The 19,861-nt window shown below is 33.2% G+C and overlaps 2 protein-coding genes across 2 annotated transcripts; both read right to left on the minus strand.

The window, feature by feature from the left end:
• Positions 1-13,918: 13,918 nt before the first annotated feature.
• LOC124937624 (transcription factor MYB20-like) lies at positions 13,919-15,137 on the minus strand. Its single transcript, XM_047477919.1, has 3 exons — positions 14,981-15,137; positions 14,780-14,909; positions 13,919-14,702 (listed from the first exon to the last, which is right to left on the minus strand). The coding sequence occupies exons 1-3, from the start codon at positions 15,111-15,113 to the stop codon at positions 14,255-14,257; spliced, it is 711 nt and encodes a 236-aa protein (XP_047333875.1). The 5' UTR covers positions 15,114-15,137; the 3' UTR covers positions 13,919-14,254.
• A 1,307-nt stretch (positions 15,138-16,444) lies between these two features.
• LOC124937623 (probable inactive receptor kinase RLK902) lies at positions 16,445-19,361 on the minus strand. The gene is made up of 2 exons (XM_047477918.1): positions 18,057-19,361; positions 16,445-17,208 (listed from the first exon to the last, which is right to left on the minus strand). Exons 1-2 carry the CDS (start codon positions 19,297-19,299, stop codon positions 16,634-16,636), a joined length of 1,818 nt encoding a protein of 605 aa, XP_047333874.1. The 5' UTR covers positions 19,300-19,361; the 3' UTR covers positions 16,445-16,633.
• Between the last annotated feature and the right edge of the window lie 500 nt (positions 19,362-19,861).

Genomic DNA, 19,861 nt, shown 5'->3' on the forward strand with positions numbered 1-19,861 from the left:
ACCGGCTACATATTTGAGTTATCATCTCAATTATTTTTTGATGAACTATTTGGTTAGAGAAAAATCGTCGAACTTTCAATGATTGTAGTTGTCCGATGCGTATCATTCGTAATATTATTATTATGACGTTTTCTATGATTAGTTTCAAAAAGTTGGTATAATCGATCAGGGAGTTAATCGTTCTTCTCGATAACTTACAAGCTCGATAACTAATTGAACGACGATCTTTTTCGTATCACATTGTGTCGTTATAATTAAAAAAAAATTATCATTTTTAATATATATACCATTTAAAAAATATTATAATATTATTTGAAATATAATAAAGTTTATGTTGATATGACTTCGCTGGAACCTTGAAAATTGGGGAACAAGGTTTTCTAGATTTTAAGTATTAGTTGATATTTTGTTTCAAACTTATAACAATTTTTGTCAAATTAATATATTTTGAATTCTTCCCATGTTTTTTTTAATACCACTAAAATTTAGAATAATGAATAATTTAACAAATAATTATTTGATGTTATTATATGTATTAGGTCATAATTACATAGATGTTTTATATTCTTGATAAATTTAATTAAAAATATTTTCCTTAAATAAAATATATTTTTGTTGTGATAATTACAAAATATTATAGGAAAAACAATGAAATTAAATCAATACATAAAAAATAAACAAGTCTAGGTATATAGAATCATGTTTAATGTTAGATTATCGGATCCTTATACCACAACTGACAACCTTTTTTTTTTTTTAGAATAAATGAGTTGATTAGTTAGTTCGTATCCTCGTCGCAAAACTTGGATCGATCAATTAAAAAAAGATTAAAAAAGATATATATAAATTTTGAACTGACAAACTATATATTATTTGTGTAATACGGTAACCAAGTTATTTAACTTTTACAATTAAATTCAACCAAATATTTTTATAAATATATACTAATAAACTTGCTACATTTTTATTTATTTTTATTAATATTCTTGTAATTTTTTTTGTAACATTAAAGGATGAAGATTATTTTTAATATAATTTTAATGGTTTACTTTAAATTGTTATTCATATCAATTGCATATATATATATATATATATATATATATATATATATATATATATATATATATATATATATATATATATATATATATATTCCCTATTCTAGTATAGCGGTAATAAAATGTGGATATTTCTAACCTCCTTGAGAGGTCCTGAGTTCGAGTCTGTCATGCGGCAAGTTTTACGTCTAGTTAAAGAGTTAAGTGTGTTTGCAGGCTATGTGTTTAACCGTTTGTGGTCACATTTTTTTTATATATATATATAATTATAATTATAATTATAATTATAATTACTGTGATTTATTTCGTGGAATATGATTGAGATTTAGGTGATATATAAGTATTTAGTTAGTTGCTATGAAGTTTGGATTGAAACAGCTCATATGATAAATCAGTTATATATTTGAGTTATAATAATTTCAACTATTTTTTAATACACTATCTGGTTGGAGTGAAATCGTCGAAATTTCAATAATTATAGTCTTCTGATGCGTATCATTCATAATGTTATTATTACGATGCTTTCTAATATTAGTTCTGAAAAGTCGTTGGAATCAGTTAGGGAATTAATCGTTCTTTTTGAGGACTTACGAGCTCAATTAATTATTGAGTAACATTTTTTTCATGTCATGTTTTTTCGTTGTGCTTAAACGATTTTTATCATTTTTAATATACATGTACTATTTAGAAATATATATATATATATATATATATTATTTGGAATATAATCAAGTTTATGTTGATATGACTTCGTTTAAACCTTTCAATTGAGAACAAGGTTTTGTAGATTTTAAGTATTAATTGATATATATTCTTATTTTTGTTTCAAACTTATAACAATTTATGTCTGTAATCCCGAAAACCCCTCGTCCCAGAAAAGTTCAAGGTTCGAGAAATTTTAACCTGTAGATAATCTTTTTGAATAAAATATTATTTTAAAAGATTTATAAAAATATGTATTGACATTTAATTATAACAATAATTAATTTTTATGATCAAATTTAAATAATTTTTTAGATTTAAGATTATCAAATTATAATTTGATTAAAGAAAACTGTATTTTAAATTAATTAAAAATAATTAATTTAAAAGATCATTTGTTTGATGAAAGAGTCGACAATTGATTTTCAATTTAAAATCAATAAAAATGTTTTGTAAACGTATATAAACGTATGTTTGACTAGAAGTTCTTTTAAATTTGGTGTTTGGTGATACTCGAAAAATGACTTTCGCACAATGTCATACGTACCTGTTGAAGAACGGACTCTACTTCATAAAATCTTGGCTTTTGAAAAATTAGTTTCATTGTGTTTTATTTAACCAAATATTCTTCAGGTCCTAGACATGCACAAGTTTTTGTTACATTTATAAAATACTGTTGAAATGATGGTAACTGCGATTGATGTCAACGGTTGTTGGGAAAAGTACTTCAGTTTAAGGCATTAGAATTTAAAAATATTTTTGTAAAAATATTCCAAAAATATTTTGAAGTTTTTTCTATTTTTTCAGATTTTTAGAAAATAATTTGGAGCTTCTAGTTTAAAAAAAAAATATTTTTTAAATTAAAAATCTCAAACAAATGGACCCAAACTGGTCCTCTCGGTTGAGGGTGTCGATCCCTTAGTGAAGGGCTAAAGCCCTTCGGTCCTTGGGTGTTGGGCTTTTGGTCTGGCGTGAGGGATCCTCGGTCATGGGCGTTGAGCTCTCGGTCGGGTGCAAGGGGTCCTCAGTCAAGGCTAAGATCTCTCGGTCGGGGCTAAAAATCCATAGCCGGGTGCGTGGATCTCATGGTCGAGGTGTGTGGAGTTCTCGGTCGGAGCTAGAAATCCTCAATCGGGTGCGGGGAGCTCTCGGTCGAGAAACATGTCAGACTTGTTTTCTCGGTCGACAATCAATTCTAGGCTAAAATTTTCTTGGTTAGGTGTGAGATTTCTCGGTCGGGTGTAAGAGAGGGTTCGATTTTCTCGGTCGGAAATCGAACCCAATTCGAACCCTCAGTTAGACGTCAAGAACATAAAACTATAGGTTTGATGATTTTGATTAGGGTTATTCTTTCTCTTATCAAGGTTATTCTTTCTCTTATCTTCATTGGTCCACTCAAATCTAGCCTTCTCAATCTTTATTGGACCTTCGGTGATGACAAACCACATGTCATCATCTATGGCAGCTAGATGAGCGTGGACTCTCGTCTTTCACACGACATAGTTCTCTTTCGAGAACATGAGAATGTTGGTTGTAGCGGTCATCGACATGATTCAGATTCTTTTGGTGCTTGAGAATAGAAAACGAGGCTCTGATACTAATTGATAAGATTAGTGCTAACAATAGAGACTAGGGTCTGACTATTGATAACAGTTTATACATTTCAGTTCGATTTTAACTCTGTTAGAAGTTAAAATTTGTTTTTATTCCTCACAAATCCTTCGAACTCTTGAAACGATTTCAAGTGCGGAAGTGATCGTCGGATTTGAAGCTTTGAACCGATAGAAGATGAATAGTAGAAAGTAAAGAACACAAGGAGTTGTTTATGGATATTCGGAGCAAACCCTCATACGTCACCCCTTCTTCTATAACCGGAATGATATCCACTAAATACTCTTAATCGAATACAACTCACTAATCTAGCTAACTCTCTATTGAACAAAATAACATTTTTTCAACTTACAGCGCTGAAGTTTTCTCACAGAAAAGATAGTATGTAATTACAATGTATTCACAGCTAGATAGTGAGATATTTGATTTCCAAAACTTTCTTGAATCGAATGAAGCTCAGGTTCGACCGTTGTTCTTTGACTTCCATATATACTAAAATACACCAATGGTCTAATCCTTCTTTTGGACACATGTCCTCTTTTCTTTGGATGTACTATCCATGAGGTACTTGGTAGTACAGCAAGAATATATTCTTGAGATCGTGGGTAGTACAGCGGTTGTTCATTTGTTGAGCTATGATGCCATCTGTCTAGAGGACCATCTTCCTTTGCTTAGACATCATCTTTGCTTAGATTCCATCTGCTCATCTGAGAGGTAGGTGTATTTACCACTACACCACTTAAGATGTTAATATATAAATATATATTTATATATTTGATATGACTAACAATTATTGAACTTAGTTTTATCCATTTATTATCAAAAACATTTCATTAATCATCAAATCAAAATTGTTAAGTTATTTTAAATCAATTAAAAATCTTAACCCAACAATTTCTCCCTTTTTGATTATTTAAGATAAATTATCAAAATCAGTTTAAACATTAAAAATCTTAACCCAACAATTTTCCCTTTTTGATTATTTAAGCTAAATTATCAAAATCAGTTTAAATATTAAAAATCTTAACCCAACACGTTCCTTCTTCTGCGACTTGGAACTTCGGCGATTTCTTCTTCCTTTTTCGACGATTTCTTCTTCCTTCTTCCACGACTATGGACTTCGGCGATTTTTCTTCCTTTTAAGCTTCGAAAATAGTGAGCCCTAAAATCAATGTCGAACAACAATGTTAGCTAGTTAAAACCCTAAAATCGTTTTACTTTTAATTTTCAAGAGAATCAGATTTCTTCAACTACATCAAAGTCCAACACTAGGTAAGTTCTATGTAGTTATAGTTAGGGTTTTCCCGAAAAACATGTCTATTTTTAGGAACTGGATTTAATATTTGGAAACTGTATTTAATTGTGTTTCTGGTTTCTCTATCTCATTTAGAAAATTTGAGTTATTAGTTTATTAGTTTCTAAAAACTGTTATGAATGAATTCAGAAAAACTATCAATAATAGTTGTAGAAGATACATGAAAAAACTTGAATTTTCATGTTATAGATTGTTCATGTACATGGCCATGTACAAGATCAGTTGGTCCCGAACATGACCAAGTCTAGAAACTTGATTTCAATTTTTGAAACTATTTTTGTTCTTATTTTTGTTTTCTGTTTTTTAAGTTAGGAGATTTGATAACATGGTATAGTAAATTCATATAGTAATGAAAATTCAGAAATTGAAAGCTTGACTGAAATATGTTTGGAGAAGATGATACCTCCTTGTTAATTAGGAACTTAAATTAGCTGAATTATGTGATGGACCAATTGGTCCCGAATATCCTGAACATGGCCATGTACAAGACCAATTGGTCCTGAACATGGTAAATAAAACTTGAATTTTCAGTTTTAACACTTTTATATCTGTTAATCGTGCTTCATTTATCTATTTATTTTTAATAGAGTATAAAAAAGAAAATATCGTCGACCCTCGACAATAGATTTGTCATTGTTGTCCATTACTGTTATAGCTTCCTCATATCCAGCTTCCTCATCTTTAGCTTCCTCAACTCCATCATCTTCTGTTCACTCGTATCTAGTTTCCTCAACTCCCGCTCACTCATCTCCAGCTTCCTCAACTCCCCCCTCTCCCGCTCCCTCACCTCACTCTTACCCAAGAATATATGAACACAATATTTTCTTAACTAGGACCTCGTTATCTGGCATTTTCAAACTAATTCAACAATTGACAAAAGAACAAAAAGAGGTCGTAAAGGTCATAGGCTTTGGAGGGCTTCTTACCCTTGCCTTTCAAAATGTCCAAGTGAAATCTCTCGACACCTCGTCAGGTAATTCAAATTCGACATCGACAGTGGTAATTGTATGATCAGCCTACGGAATAGGCAAAAAGTCAAAATTGAAGAAAAGGATGTTTAGTGCATACTAAGTATCCCGGTAGGGGAAATTGAAATTGTTGAGTTCATTGGAAACGATAAAGAGTTCCCCGAATATGATCAATTGTTGTGGGAGTGGAAGAGACGATGGGGGATGAAAAAGAATAGTTTTGGTCCAAGAAAATTGTAATGCCAAAGATGATACTTAACAATAGAGCAGCTGTCAATAATTTTAAGATAGACTTTGTAGTCTATGTTGTCAGCAGCTTTCTCTAGACCACAAAGAATATACAGTGCATGTTTAAAATCCTAAAATCTTTATTTGATTTCGATAATATCCGAAACTTAAATTAGTGCAAATTCACAATGCAAGGTTTAGCTGAAGGCTGACAGAAGTGGGCGACGAATGAAAAGCATCATTTATATGGACCGCATACATTTCTCATTGTAAGTAATTTTATCAGTACTTTAATTCAATGTTTTATTCAAATTTCAATGTAAATGTTCTAACATTGTTTATTGTTTTCAGTTGTTCTACATGGATAGGGTTGTGAACCCTAAATTGCAACTGCCTTACGAACGAAAATTTTCGATATTATAATGTTGGGATGAAAATAAGTTGTTTAGTAGGATTCAGATGGAAATGAAACGAGGAAGATTCATATATGGAAGTGATGTTGGATGCCTTCCACTTCCATATGAGGTGCGAGATCGGGTGTCAAATTAGATGGCAGATTATGTGGATCATCATCAGGCAGATCATGTGGATGATGATTTGGATGATGATTTGGATGTTGATGTGGATGATGATGTGGATGCTGATGTGAATGATGATATGACAAATAATGTGGAGGGGGCTCATATTGGAGAGTATGAGCCTCATGTATTAACCTCGTCCAACGTTAAAATGCATTAGACACTATTGCTAGATCTGTACAGAACATGGCAATGTAACATCTTTACAACTCTTCATAGTCATTTTAATATTTTCTTAACTCTTATTATGATGTGTTTTCTTCATTTGTCTTTGCAGTGAAGTGTTATTCCATAGTGACCAAGTCACTCTGACCAGAGAATAAATGCTCACATTCAAAACTGATACATATTTGTAATCTGGAATAATTGATGCATAGAGCCAATTGAACAATTACCTCTTTAAGAAAACTCACAAAGGCATTCAAAAATTTTGCTTATCTAATTTTACATATGTAAGCTTTTTTATATGAAAACTCCATCCATTTTCAGGAGCAATTGAATTGGTTTCCTAACATGCCATGATTAGTATATATATATTTTTTTAATATTATGTTCATTTTAATAGGGTCGGTGCTAGCAATAGAGACTAGGGTCTGACTATGGTTCACAACTTACGTTAAATTTTTTGATAATAATCCTCTTAGGGATTAGTATATGTTTCTATTCTTCGCAAATCCTCCAAACTCTTGAAATAGATTCAAGTGCGGAAGTATTCGTCGAATTTGAAGCTTTGAACAACCGAATGTAAAAGAAGAAAGTAAAGAACACAGGGAGTTTTATGGATGTTCGGAGATAAAACTCATACGTCACCCCTTATTCCACAACCAAAAAGATATCTACTAAATACTTTGAATTGAATATAACTCACAGAGCTAGCTTACTCTCTGTTCAACAGAACAACCTATGTTCAACTTACAATATTCTCACAGCTAGATAGTAATTGAATTTCTCTCTTGAGCTTGAAGGATACAAGAAGTCAGTAAGAGCAAGAGAAGTTTTTGTGAATCAGATAATCGAGTGCGTATGTCGTCCGTTATCTTTGAGAATCTATTTGTAGTAGAAGGACACCAACGGTCAAATCTTTTTTTGTGGACACGTGGAATGTGTCCATTGGAAGGCCGCCTATAGTACTAGAGTGCAACAGATTCTGAGCAATTGGATCGTGGTCGAACCGAACAAGTAGTGCGCCGAATATCCTCTAATATTGTCTTTTACTAGACATGTAGTTGGAAGGATATTCGCATACGTGGCGTTTATTCATTTGATATAATTAACTGGCTTGTCAAACTGCTCAGAAGTGAGTGGAGCAGGAGTAGAAGACAACTAGTTGATCGTGGTTAGACGTATACTTTCTTCAGACAACTACTAAAATACGGCATTAGACGTGCTACTTTAGACCGCGTCTAAAGGAGTTAGACGTCCTCGTCTAACTACGCATCCCTTTAGACCGCGTCTAAAGGAGTTAGACGTCCTTGTCTAACTACGCATCTCTTTAGACCGCGTCTAAAGGAGTTAGACGTCCTCGTCTAACTACGTATTCCTTTAGACCGCGTATAAAGGAGTTAGACATCCTCTTCTAACTATGCATCCCTTTAGATCGCGTCTAAAGTAGTTAGACGTACCCGTCTAACTACATTTCCCTTTAGACCACGTCTAAAGTAGTTAGACGTACCCATCTAACTATGTTTTGTCTAACTGCGTTTCCCTTTAGACCGTGTCTAAAGGAGTTAGACGTACCCGTCTAATTACGTTTTTCTTTAGATCACGTCTAAAGGAGTTAGACGTACCCGTCTAACTACGTTTCCCTTTAAACTGTGTCTAAAGGAGTTAGACGTACCCGTCTAACTACGTTTCCCTTTAGACCGCGTCTAAAGGAGTTAGACGTACACATCTAACTATGTTTCCCTTTAGACGAGTCTAAAGGAGTTATACTTCCACGTTTAACTACGTTTCCCTTTAGACCTTGTCTAAAGGAGTTAGACTTCCACGTCTAACTATGTTTCCCTTTAGACCTCGTCTAAAGGAGTTAGACTTCCACGTCTAACTATGTTTCCCTTTAGACCTCGTCTAAAGGAGTTAGACTTCCATGTCTAACTATGTATGACATCTAAGATAGTCTGCTTTAGACTACGTCTAAAGTAGCATAGTCTTATATATGCACCTACACAAAACAAATAGACAACTTAACTTTATTCTATTTAAACATCATCAAAATTATGTTGTTAAGATAATGTTCCAGATCATAGCTTTTGTTTATTTCTATTTCAAGTTAAATATTTCTCACTTAATTAACTCTTTTCTTTACTTTATTTTAATTTTTCCCAACACATTTGCAGAGTTCACATCATTGTGTTGCTGAAAATTTTGTCGGTGTAATTAAAGAAGAAATGAATTTATTTCATATATCTGTTGAAGACTCAAAGAAGGCTGACCTTATAAATAACATCTTCAATATTTTAGAATAATCTCATTTTTGACTACCTAACCATATGGAAAAAATGGTCCTGTTTTGCAGATTATGTTCCCTATTTTAGAACATTCTCATTATTATTTGTACTACATCGACATGAAACAAAAAGAAATCCAATTAATTGACAACCTACCATTGCCATAAAATTTACCATGAGAGGAAAAATATTTAACATTTATGGCCTTGGTAATAAGCTAATGTTTTCCAATATCTAAAATTGTTTATTGCATTTATCTATCTAAAAGTATTTTTTCTTTCCTTGGTACAATAGAATAAAAATAACGTTTGTTGAATTCATGTATACCGTGACCTCGGAATGGCTGCTTCAATAGATGACTTTCCATTCAATATTATGAAATTTCCTTGGCAAGATTTTAATAATAAAATGTATTATGGAATCTACTACATGTGGCCGATGAAGTCATATATAAGAGAACAAACAAGACCGATTACTATTGACAACGATCACAATGTAAGTTATACAATTTTAGCATTGTTTGAAAATTATTTGTACTTACTAACCTGCTAAAACATGTGTTTTTGAAGTTCCTAACAATAATTGAGTCCAAGAGGATAAAATTTGGTGCGACGATCCTGAGGTCAGAAGTGAATAATCTTAGGCATCAATTACCTGAAAAATTAGAGAGAGTTGCTAAGTTGTTAGAAAAGAGGAAGATGATGTAAATTAATACATTTGTTTACATTGTAACATTGTTTGGTCAGTTGATACATTATATATTACATGAACTTTTAATTAATACAATTTCTTTCTATTGAAAATTACTTAAAATATTTGGTTGGTTGCTATATTATATTAAATTAATACCATTTGTAACATTAGAATGTTTGGTTTGTTTATACAATTGGTCCATAATATGGCCATGTCAACAATTGTTTAAGGACATGGCCATGTCTTGGAACAATTTAGTCTCAAACATGGCCATGTTTGGGAATAATTGTTCCAGGATATGGTCATATCTTAGAACAATTGTTCCCTAACATGGCCATATCCTAGAACAATTATTCCCTAACATGGTCATGTCAATAATTGTTCCAAGACATGGCCATGTCCTGGAACAATTGGTCCATAACATAGCCATATCCCAGAACAATTTTTCCTTAACATGGTCATGTCAACAATTGTTTTAGGAAATGACCATGTCCTAGAAAAATTTAGTTCCGAACATGACCATATCCTAGAACAATTTGGTCCCGAACATGGCCATATTCGGGAACAATTGGTCTCTAACATGACCATATCCTAGAACAATTGTTCTTTAACATGGCCATGTCAATAATTGTTTTAGGACATGGCCATGTCCTAGACCAATTGGTCCTGAACATGGCCATGTTCGAAAGCAATTGGTCCCTAACATGGACATGTCCCAATTGTATATAATGTTTATATTTATATTGAACTATAATTTCTTTTACATTAAAACATTAACGTTGAATGGTGTCCCCATAAGTATTATATTACAACATACAACATTTTCATACAATTACTACTTTCGTTGAATGTTGTCCCTACAAGTATTATCTTCTGGATATATTTGAGAGGACAAAAGTGATGTGAAGTAATATTGAGTCGAAACTGGATTATTCCATTCTTGTTGTTGTTGTGTTGAATCTTGCACTATTGTTTTTGTTGCCTCATTTTCCTTATTTCGACCTCTTTTATTCATAACTCTTTTGATTATAGATTGTTTACGTTTGGTTGGTGGTCGACCTCTAGCCCTTACTCTCACAAGAGAGTGGATCAATTGTGTTGGTGCATAAGGTATTGGTGTAGAAGGTGTATTTGAAGAAGGTGTTGGTATATAAGGTGTATGTGTAAAAGGTGTTAGTGAAGAAGGTGTATGTGCAGAAGTTGTTGGTGCAGAAGGTGTATGTGCAGAAGTTGTTGGTTGAAGTTTACCTTTACAAAAATATATCTCCAATGTTCTCCATCATGACCTTGTATTACTTAAATGTAATTGTTGCCCTATCGTTTCGAGTATGGAGGTATCACAGAACATCAAACCCTTTCACCTCATTCTGTAACAACTTAAAAATGTCGTTTGTATATACACTCTGAAATTTCTTTACTCACTCACAATTGGAATAGTCGAATTATAAGAATGAAAATCCAATTTTTTTTAATTCTCTATGTTCCTCTTAAGGGCTCCATCATATTGCTCTACAAATTGTTTTAGGGATGTTTTAGAATGAACAAAATCATAAAAAAAAACATTCATAGATTCACTTCTTAGAGATGTTGACATGCTTGCCCAGAAGTAGCATTTAACATACACAAGAATCTATTTTGTACGTTCTACGTGCAATGAGTTCAGCCAATTATTGTCTTGCAACTGAAACTCATCTATTATTTTCAGCCAACTATCTTCACACTACTAGATTGTGATTGAGTTGTAGACAATATTCTTGAATGTCTTTTTTATACTTGTATAATGCGAATGTGCAGACAATTTGGTGGGGAGTTTCTTCATTATATGTCAAAGACAAAATTGATGATGGGTGTTCGGAAATACATTTTCAATTGTAATGGCCATTGATCGACATTGGTCAGTGATTATTGCCTTTGGAGCATGTTCGTTCATACATGCCAACCATGCTTTGAAAAGTCAGATAAATGACTCTGAATCCTCATTGGACAGTAAGCCACATCCTAACAAAATTTATTGTCCATAATGATTAACATCGACAAAATGAGCAAATGGCATATCATAGTGGTTTGTTAGATATGTTATGTCAAATATGATGAATTCGAGAAGTACTCGTATGCAGCTTTGCATCTTCCATCAGCCCAAAAGACATTATTTATCCGGTTTTTCTTGTCCACATCATATACATAAAAAAATTTAAACACATGTTTTTCATTCGGTAGAAATACTAACATAGCATTTCGGCATCACCATTTCCTAACCGCAATCGCCTACCTTTTAAAATATAATTTATGCAGCTTCTCTCATCAAAAGTCATATTATCATATCCACCAGCTTCAACTACAAGTGATTGATATGTTTTTGACAAAGTAATTCCAACTTCTTCGTTTAAATCCAATATTATCTTCGCACTTGGATCTAAAACCTTGTGAGATCTAAGATGTTTAGACTTTCTAGGACTCAATATATGGTTATGGTCATGGAAGACACTAGTTATCTCAACAGCACCTTCATTTTGAACTACAACATTTATCTTAGCCTTACAGTTCATCTTGGTGGAAGGTCTGCATTGTAAAATGTTTTTACCCTTTATAGAACATGCACCACTTTGGCACAAGCGATGGAGAACCACTTTTGTTTGCCATTTGACCGTTCCTTTCTCTTAGTTTAGAAACGTCAAAATCCCTTTGATTGAGCATATGCGTTGTAAAATTCGCGAAGCTCCTTTTCAGAAGAAAAGTCATTCCAATATTGGGGATTTGAATATCGTGTATTTCAACTTCGGGATCCATGAACCTAAAGAATAAGAGAATTGTATTAACAAAATGAATAATGACCAATCCATGTTGGCATCCGAAATGGTCCCTAACATGGCCATGTCCGGGATCAATTGGTCTTGTACATGGTCATGTTCGGGATGTTCAAGACCAATTAATCTTGTACATGGCCATGTCGGAATGTTCTGGACCAATTGGTCTTGTACATGGCCATGTTCAAAATATTCTGGACTAATTGGTCATTTACATGGCCATGTTCGGGATGTTTGGGACCAATTGGTCATGTACATGGCATGTCTTGGAAAAAGACCAATATTACCAATATTTCACCTCAGTTTATCCGACATTACACTTTAGTTTTAAAAATAACATTAAAGTTTAGACATTACACTTCACCTTAAAAGAACATTTCAGTTTATACATTACAGTTTAAGTTAAAAATAACATTACAGTTTAGTTCGGCGGTCGTCTTGTTTGCGGTAGTAGTCTTCTTCGTAGTAGGCTTCATGGTGGTCTCCTTCTCGGTGGTTCTCTTCGCGGTAGTCGTGTTCTAGGTCGTCGTCTGCTTCGAAATGAGTTTCTCATTGAGAGAAAAATTTAAAACTCATACTTTTGAGCACTTTTCAATAGAAGAAGACTATGATTTGATCAAAAACTGTAAAAGAGCGCGACCTTTTAATTTTTATTTTTATTTTCTCTATCATCCATCCACCGTGGTTTTTTTGGCAGCCAGGCAGGGCGTCGCAGGTTCGCTGCCTCGCTCACATTATCATTTCTATATATATATATATATATATATATATATATATATATATATATATATATATATATATATATATATATATATATATAATTAATTGGTGGGTTAACGGGTTATCTTAAGTCGTGTTTTTTTTGGTTTCCCCGCCATATTCTTCCGCTCTCCTGTCTCATTTGACTCTCTCTATTTTATATTTTTAATTGACTTTTGTAAGTTTTTTTATTTCTAAGGTCTTGTTCTCTTTGGCTTTTTTAAAAAATTCATTCAAAATCAATTTTCCAATCAATCACTTCTCAACAATCATATCACTCATTTCATTAACCAAAATACTAAAATACCCTTTATTTTAATCATCGTTTCCTCAAAATCATCACAAATCATTATTTTTTTCCTCTCTAGGTTTTTTTTTAAAATCCCCAATCCAAACAAGGCCTAAGAGTAGGTCGGGAGTCCTGAGAGTTGGTCGGGAGTGAATGAGCTATAATAATTATTATCCTTTCTCTCTTATTTTATCATTTCTCTTGCAAAGAGACAAAAAAAAAATTATAATATAAATATAATCATCTCCCATCTTGCAAGTTTTCTATGATTAATCACTATTTTTCTGCCTCAAATTATAAATCAAATATTTTACTGCTCATCAATTAACATTTAATCTCTCTCCCACAAAAGTTATAAGATATAATTTAGATGTAATATTATCACAATGATAATAATGTTATATATTAGAGTAGTGATAAAAAAAAAATCCTTTAACAAAAGAAATATAAATAAAATAAGGTATAACTAGATTAAACATATGGATACTAATTCATTTATTAGATGTTTTCTCTAAAGATAAAATTAAATGACAAATACAATATTCAAACATACTGAAATTGATTTATAATTTATTTAATCCAATGTAGAAATCCTAAAAGTAGTTCCTGTTTGCAAGGATCTTTCTTGATGAAATAAATGTCGCAGTTAACAAATGAGGTTTAAAATCAAAACCTAAATTCTTGTCACACATAATGTTCACATTTACAGGTACCAATCCTTGTCACAACTTGTTCTATACTGTAATGTTTAATTTTTTTAATGGTTTAATATCATGTTTTTCATGGATTAATGAAAAGAATTTTACTTCTCAAAAAGAGAATTCTCATCAATCAAAAGATCCAGACTGAAATTATAATCATCACCCCAAAAATTCTCCCAATCAAAAGATAAGAGCTGATCATCAATAGGTTGTCCAAGAGTTTTGTTGTTTAATGATAAACATGTTGTGGATGATGATGATGATGGTGAATATGAAGATGAAGATGATAATGAGTTGAGAATTTCATGGGGTTGGATTAAGGGTACTTCATCTATGCCAAACTCAATCTCTGATCCATCATTTTCATCCATTTTCTGTTTTTGAGGCTGTTCATTAAGTTGTTGATCCTCATTCATGGAAGGAAGAAGTGGCTTATGAGTGACAGCATCAATTCCCATCTTCTTCAACTTCTTCTTAATATGAGTATTCCAATGATTCTTAATTTCATTATCAGTTCTTCCAGGTAAATAAGAAGCTATCTTTGACCATCTGCAAATTATTTACCAAATGAGCTATAAGCCAGTAATGATCACAAACCAAAAGATTAATGGCAAGATGATGATGACCTGTTTCCAAGCTGGGAATGGAGTTGAATGACCAACTTCTCTTCAGTTTCCGATAGAAGACCTCTTTTAAGATCGGGCCTAAGATAGTTTATCCATCGCAATCTACAACTCTTTCCACATCTTAACAATCCTGCATATATCATATCATATAATTATAAACAAGTGTACTTTTGAAGCAGGGATGAATATACTAATTGAAACCTGCAAGCTTAGGAACTGCTCTCCAACAGCATTGGCCATTGTTGAGGATGAAGTTAATTAACTTCTTGTCTTCTTCAATTGTCCATGGACCCTTCTTTAAGCCAACCTTGTCACAGCAAGGTTTCCTTCCCATCTCTGAAGTGTTTATGTTCAAGGAAAACAGAGACTGAGAGCATTATATAGATGTACTTTTTTTGTCTATAATAATTAAGAAATGAGAGAAATCAACGCTCGTCTAGAAAAAACACGGATAGGTGATAATAGAGTTAACATTCTTTGTTGAATATTATTATTATTATTATTATTAAAGAGATTGTATAGAAATTTGACTAGCAATATGGATCATTATTATCCCCCCACTCGTGAGATGTCCTTATCTGAAAATGCCAACTCAACACCTCCCACTATCTTCAACCTTTGGTTTGAAGATTCACAATGGTCCTACTACTTCCAACTCATCATATATAAGTATTGTATATAATATATCATCATTCATTATTATTAAGTCATTATTATTAAGAATAAGACTATAAAAAAAAATTTACTGTGAGAGACATAGAGAGGGTGACCAACTCGAAAGAGTCGAGCTAAGAGACCAAAAGGTCACGGATACATATACATTTTCTACCGGAAGCGAAGATATGACTGTGGGAGAGTTGGAACCTCTTAATCAATTTTTACTGGAATCCAGCAGTGGTGATGGATGAGTCTCTAGTAGTTATGAATGGTTTGGACAACATATATTTATTGTAATGATGTAGGAGGTGAAAATCACCCTAAGTCTTGACAAAAAAAAAATAAACATTTAAATATTTTTTTAATATTAATGTAGTCAGGTTTTGGATTTCGTACACTCTTTATCCTCGACCCCGAACTCGATCGGGTAAACTTCTCTCTACCTCATTCCCGACCTTGAACTCGATTTAAAATCACTGAATCCGACATCAGGTATCCACAAGTATCAGGCATACATTGTATGCCTAATTGAATTGAATTATTATCCAGCGTACTTTCAGTGATTGTATTCGACCAATGCATATAATTCATAACGTCATTACTATAACACTATAACACTATTTGAAATTTGTTTTGAAAAGCCCGTGATGTCGGGTTAGAAAGCCCGTGAAGTCGGTTTAGATTAAACTTATCGCTTTCTTAATACCCTTTGTGCACATTAATTTTTTATGTTATTGCCTACGGTTTTTGTTTTCTCAATTAATATTTAAACTGAATCTATTTTTTAATATTTTTGTGAAACTTTTTAAAAGAAAAAAAAACTAATACTCATAATGTCATTAAAACAGTAAAAGTAAGATTCATCAAATATTCATGTGTTAAATTTATCATCAAAAGTCTAGTCAAGATTTGTTTTGTGGCTTTCAAGAGCAAGAGCAATTGCAGATATATCCCATAGTCCTATGAATGAATATTGGATTTTCCAAACAACCGAAAAAAAATGGAGAATAAGGAAACCAAGTAACATTTGCACATGTTACATAAGACAAGAGACAAAATAAAATCCAGAAGAAAAATGAAACAAATTCAAATCTTCACATCAGAAGAAAAATGAATGTAAGAATGCAGGAAACCAAAAAAAAAAACCCTTAGATTTCACAAATGAATATATCATCAAAGTACGATATCAATACACAACTACTTACGACCCGATCCATATATATCAGCAACTTGGCATACCACCTCGTCCATCGAAGGCCTATTACTTGGGTTCAACCCAACACAATCAACCCCAAGTTGCAACAGCCGAACCATCTCATCCTCAACATCCTGATACCTTAAAAGCTCGAGATCAAAAACCTCAGAAGTCCATTCCTCTTGAACAACAGACTGTACCCATCTCGGTAAATCCACGCCATCATCATCATCCCGAGAATGCGTAGGTGACTTACCCGTCATCAATTCAAGCAACAGCACTCCAAAGCTATATACATCGGCCTTTTGTGATATTTTCTGGGGATTCGTCACCTCAGGTGCACGATAGCCCACAACACGTGTTGGTGAAGAAGTGGACTCCACAAGCTGTGCGAGGCCTGAATCTGAGATCCGAGCTTCGTAGGATTGGGTGAGGAGAATGTTGGAAGATTTGATATTTCCATGAGTGAATGCAGAATTTTTTGAGTGAATGTAAGCAATGCCTCGAGCTGCTCCTAGGGCAATGATTGCCCTTGTTTCCCAGTTTAAAGGTGTCCTTCCAGCTCCTCCTTTGTTTCCTGACAAGCAGTTATGATCATGTTAAATCACTATGAACAGAACAAAGATTGCAGCAGCATTTCTTTGTAATCAAAATCCATTCTTGAAAACAATTCAAAATGGTGAGGATCTAATCGTCACCATGTTCATCTGCAGGTGACATAGTGGATCTAATCAAGAAACTTGAGGCTAAATAACTCCTTTTTTTCTATTCTCTTTTCGGAGACTTAGTTCCTAGTATAATCAGATCTTTTTAGGTAAGCGGGAAGCTTTTTTTTAACTGTTTAGGGTCAATTTCTAATAATTCAATTAATAAAATTGATCTAATGGGTTTTTCTCAAGAAAAACAAATATTGATTATGAGGATTCTGATTGTCAAACTTGACAAGGATGATGAGATTGAAGATAGCACACACAAAATTCTCGCGTTTAAAGGAGACCTTGTTCCGAACTATGTAGGAACAGAACATAGAGGAAAAAAACAGATCAAAGAAGAATGAGAAATCAAAACCAACCTTCATCAAATAATCTACAAGAAGAAAAGGAACCACGAGTTTCATCAAACCCCATCGGTTTTATTTGTGGAACCAACCTTTTCTTGGGCCATTTTTTACGTGCAATATTTGAGATTAATTACAAATAATCTGCATCATCTAATCAACAATCTACTCATTAATAACACTATTCTATTTCTTCATCCTAATGTTTTCTAATCCAAATAACCTATATCACTTGGTCATTCAAATAATCCTAAATCAATCAAGTCATTTCTGGTTCTTATGACAATTTGATCTAGTTAAAAATCTAACCCAAATAGTAAAATGATGAGGAAAACTAACTAGAATTGGAATATGCAAGTTAAACTCACCATGTAAAAGTGCAGATAAGCTTCCCATTGGCAAATAATCATAAACAAGAAGCTTCTCATCTCCACTATAGTAATAAGCCCTCAATGGCACCAAATTCTCATGATCCATAGCTCCAATGGCTGCCATTTTCTCTCTTAACACAATCTCTGGAACCGTAACATCCCTCAGCCTCTTCACAACCACTGCCGGTGCACTATCCATGACAGCTTTATACGTAGTCCCAAACGTTCCCTTGCCCAAAACCTCCGCTGATGCTTTTAACAAGTCTTCCAAATCAAATGTAACATCGTAATTTCCGAAGGATATTAACCTCTTATTGGTACTTGCGTTTTTGTTTAGAAACTCTGAAGTTGTACTATTGGAGTAGGATTTTTGCATTGGGATCTCCATTTCTGCATGGTGGGAGGACGTTGTTGGAGGAGGAAGCTCTTTTGAAACTACCCTTTCACTCCTCTTTCTTCGACAAAAACACAATAGGAATATTGCAGTAAGAATTAAGAATGAAAGTACCGAACCCATTATAATTCCGGCAATGGCGCCGCGAGACAACTTTGATTTCCGGCTTTTTCCGATGCAAGAAGTTAAAGGGCCGCCGCAGAGAGAGTTTCCGGCGAAAGAACTTGCTGGCATTGACGAGACTTTAGAAGGGACTTGTCCCGTCAAATGATTATTCGAGACATTGAATAGAATCAAACTAGATAATGAGTCTAGTTCCGGAATTGACCCAGTAAAATTGTTGTTTTCCAGACGGATTGAGCCCAACCGGGTTAGCTTGTTGAAATCAGATGAAATCTGCCCGGAAAAGTTGTTTGAGGCTAGATTCAGATGAACCAAATTGATGAGAGTGAAAAGAAAACCCGGAATTGGACCTGAAAACGAGTTTCCTTGCAGGTATATATTACGAAGTTCAGTTGCAGCGGCTAAATCAGACGGAATGGGTCCTGACAATGTATTAAGCCGTAGACTTAAAGTCTGAAGGCCGGTTAGATTTCCGAATGTACCGATCGGAATATCACCGGAAAGACCCATTGCAGGGAAATGAAGCTCTATAACTCGACCAGAGCTACAAATAACGCCGGCCCATTTGCATGGAGTTGGGTCTGAAAGATTCCAGAGGAGAGATCTGCCGCCGACGGCCGAACGAAGTGAAATAAGGGCTGCTCGATCATTGGAAAGATCGGAATTTCCGGTAGAAACGAGAAAGATGAGTAAAAAGAGAGTGGAAAACTGATGGATCTCCATTGTAGAGAAATGCTATGAGGTTTCACATAGCCATCTTTCTTCTATATCTCAATTTGGGGATTTGTAGGAACCCTATATCTTAGGGCCTGTTAGAAAAGACATATTTTTTCCTTTTTTTTCTTTCCTTTTTATTATTGATCTTACTATAAAGAAAAAGACACCATCTTAAACCTAGACTTGTTTGATGTAGGGCTAGGAAAATTCTTTTTTTGATTACAAGTAGATTATTTTATTAGTAAAATTAATGTTTTTTTGGTCAACAAAAGATAAAGTTGAAAACATAATTTATATTAGATTTCTTATGAATATATTATGAATAGTTGAATTCAAATAAATTTTATATTTAAATATATTAGTAAACAAAAGTAAAACCACGAATCTAAAATATTTTCTCTTACGTAGAAGAAATAAATAAAATAAAAAAAATAAAAATTTCTCTAATAAAAATTTCTCAAACATTACCATTTTTTAATTTATTATTATATTTTTTAAATCGTTATGTTTTTGTTCCCTAGGTAAATTAATATGGTATAGAATCTAAGACATTGTTAATTTAATTTCT

Source organism: Impatiens glandulifera, chromosome 5 (assembly GCF_907164915.1).
Source record: "Impatiens glandulifera chromosome 5, dImpGla2.1, whole genome shotgun sequence".
Lineage (NCBI taxonomy): Eukaryota > Viridiplantae > Streptophyta > Magnoliopsida > Ericales > Balsaminaceae > Impatiens > Impatiens glandulifera.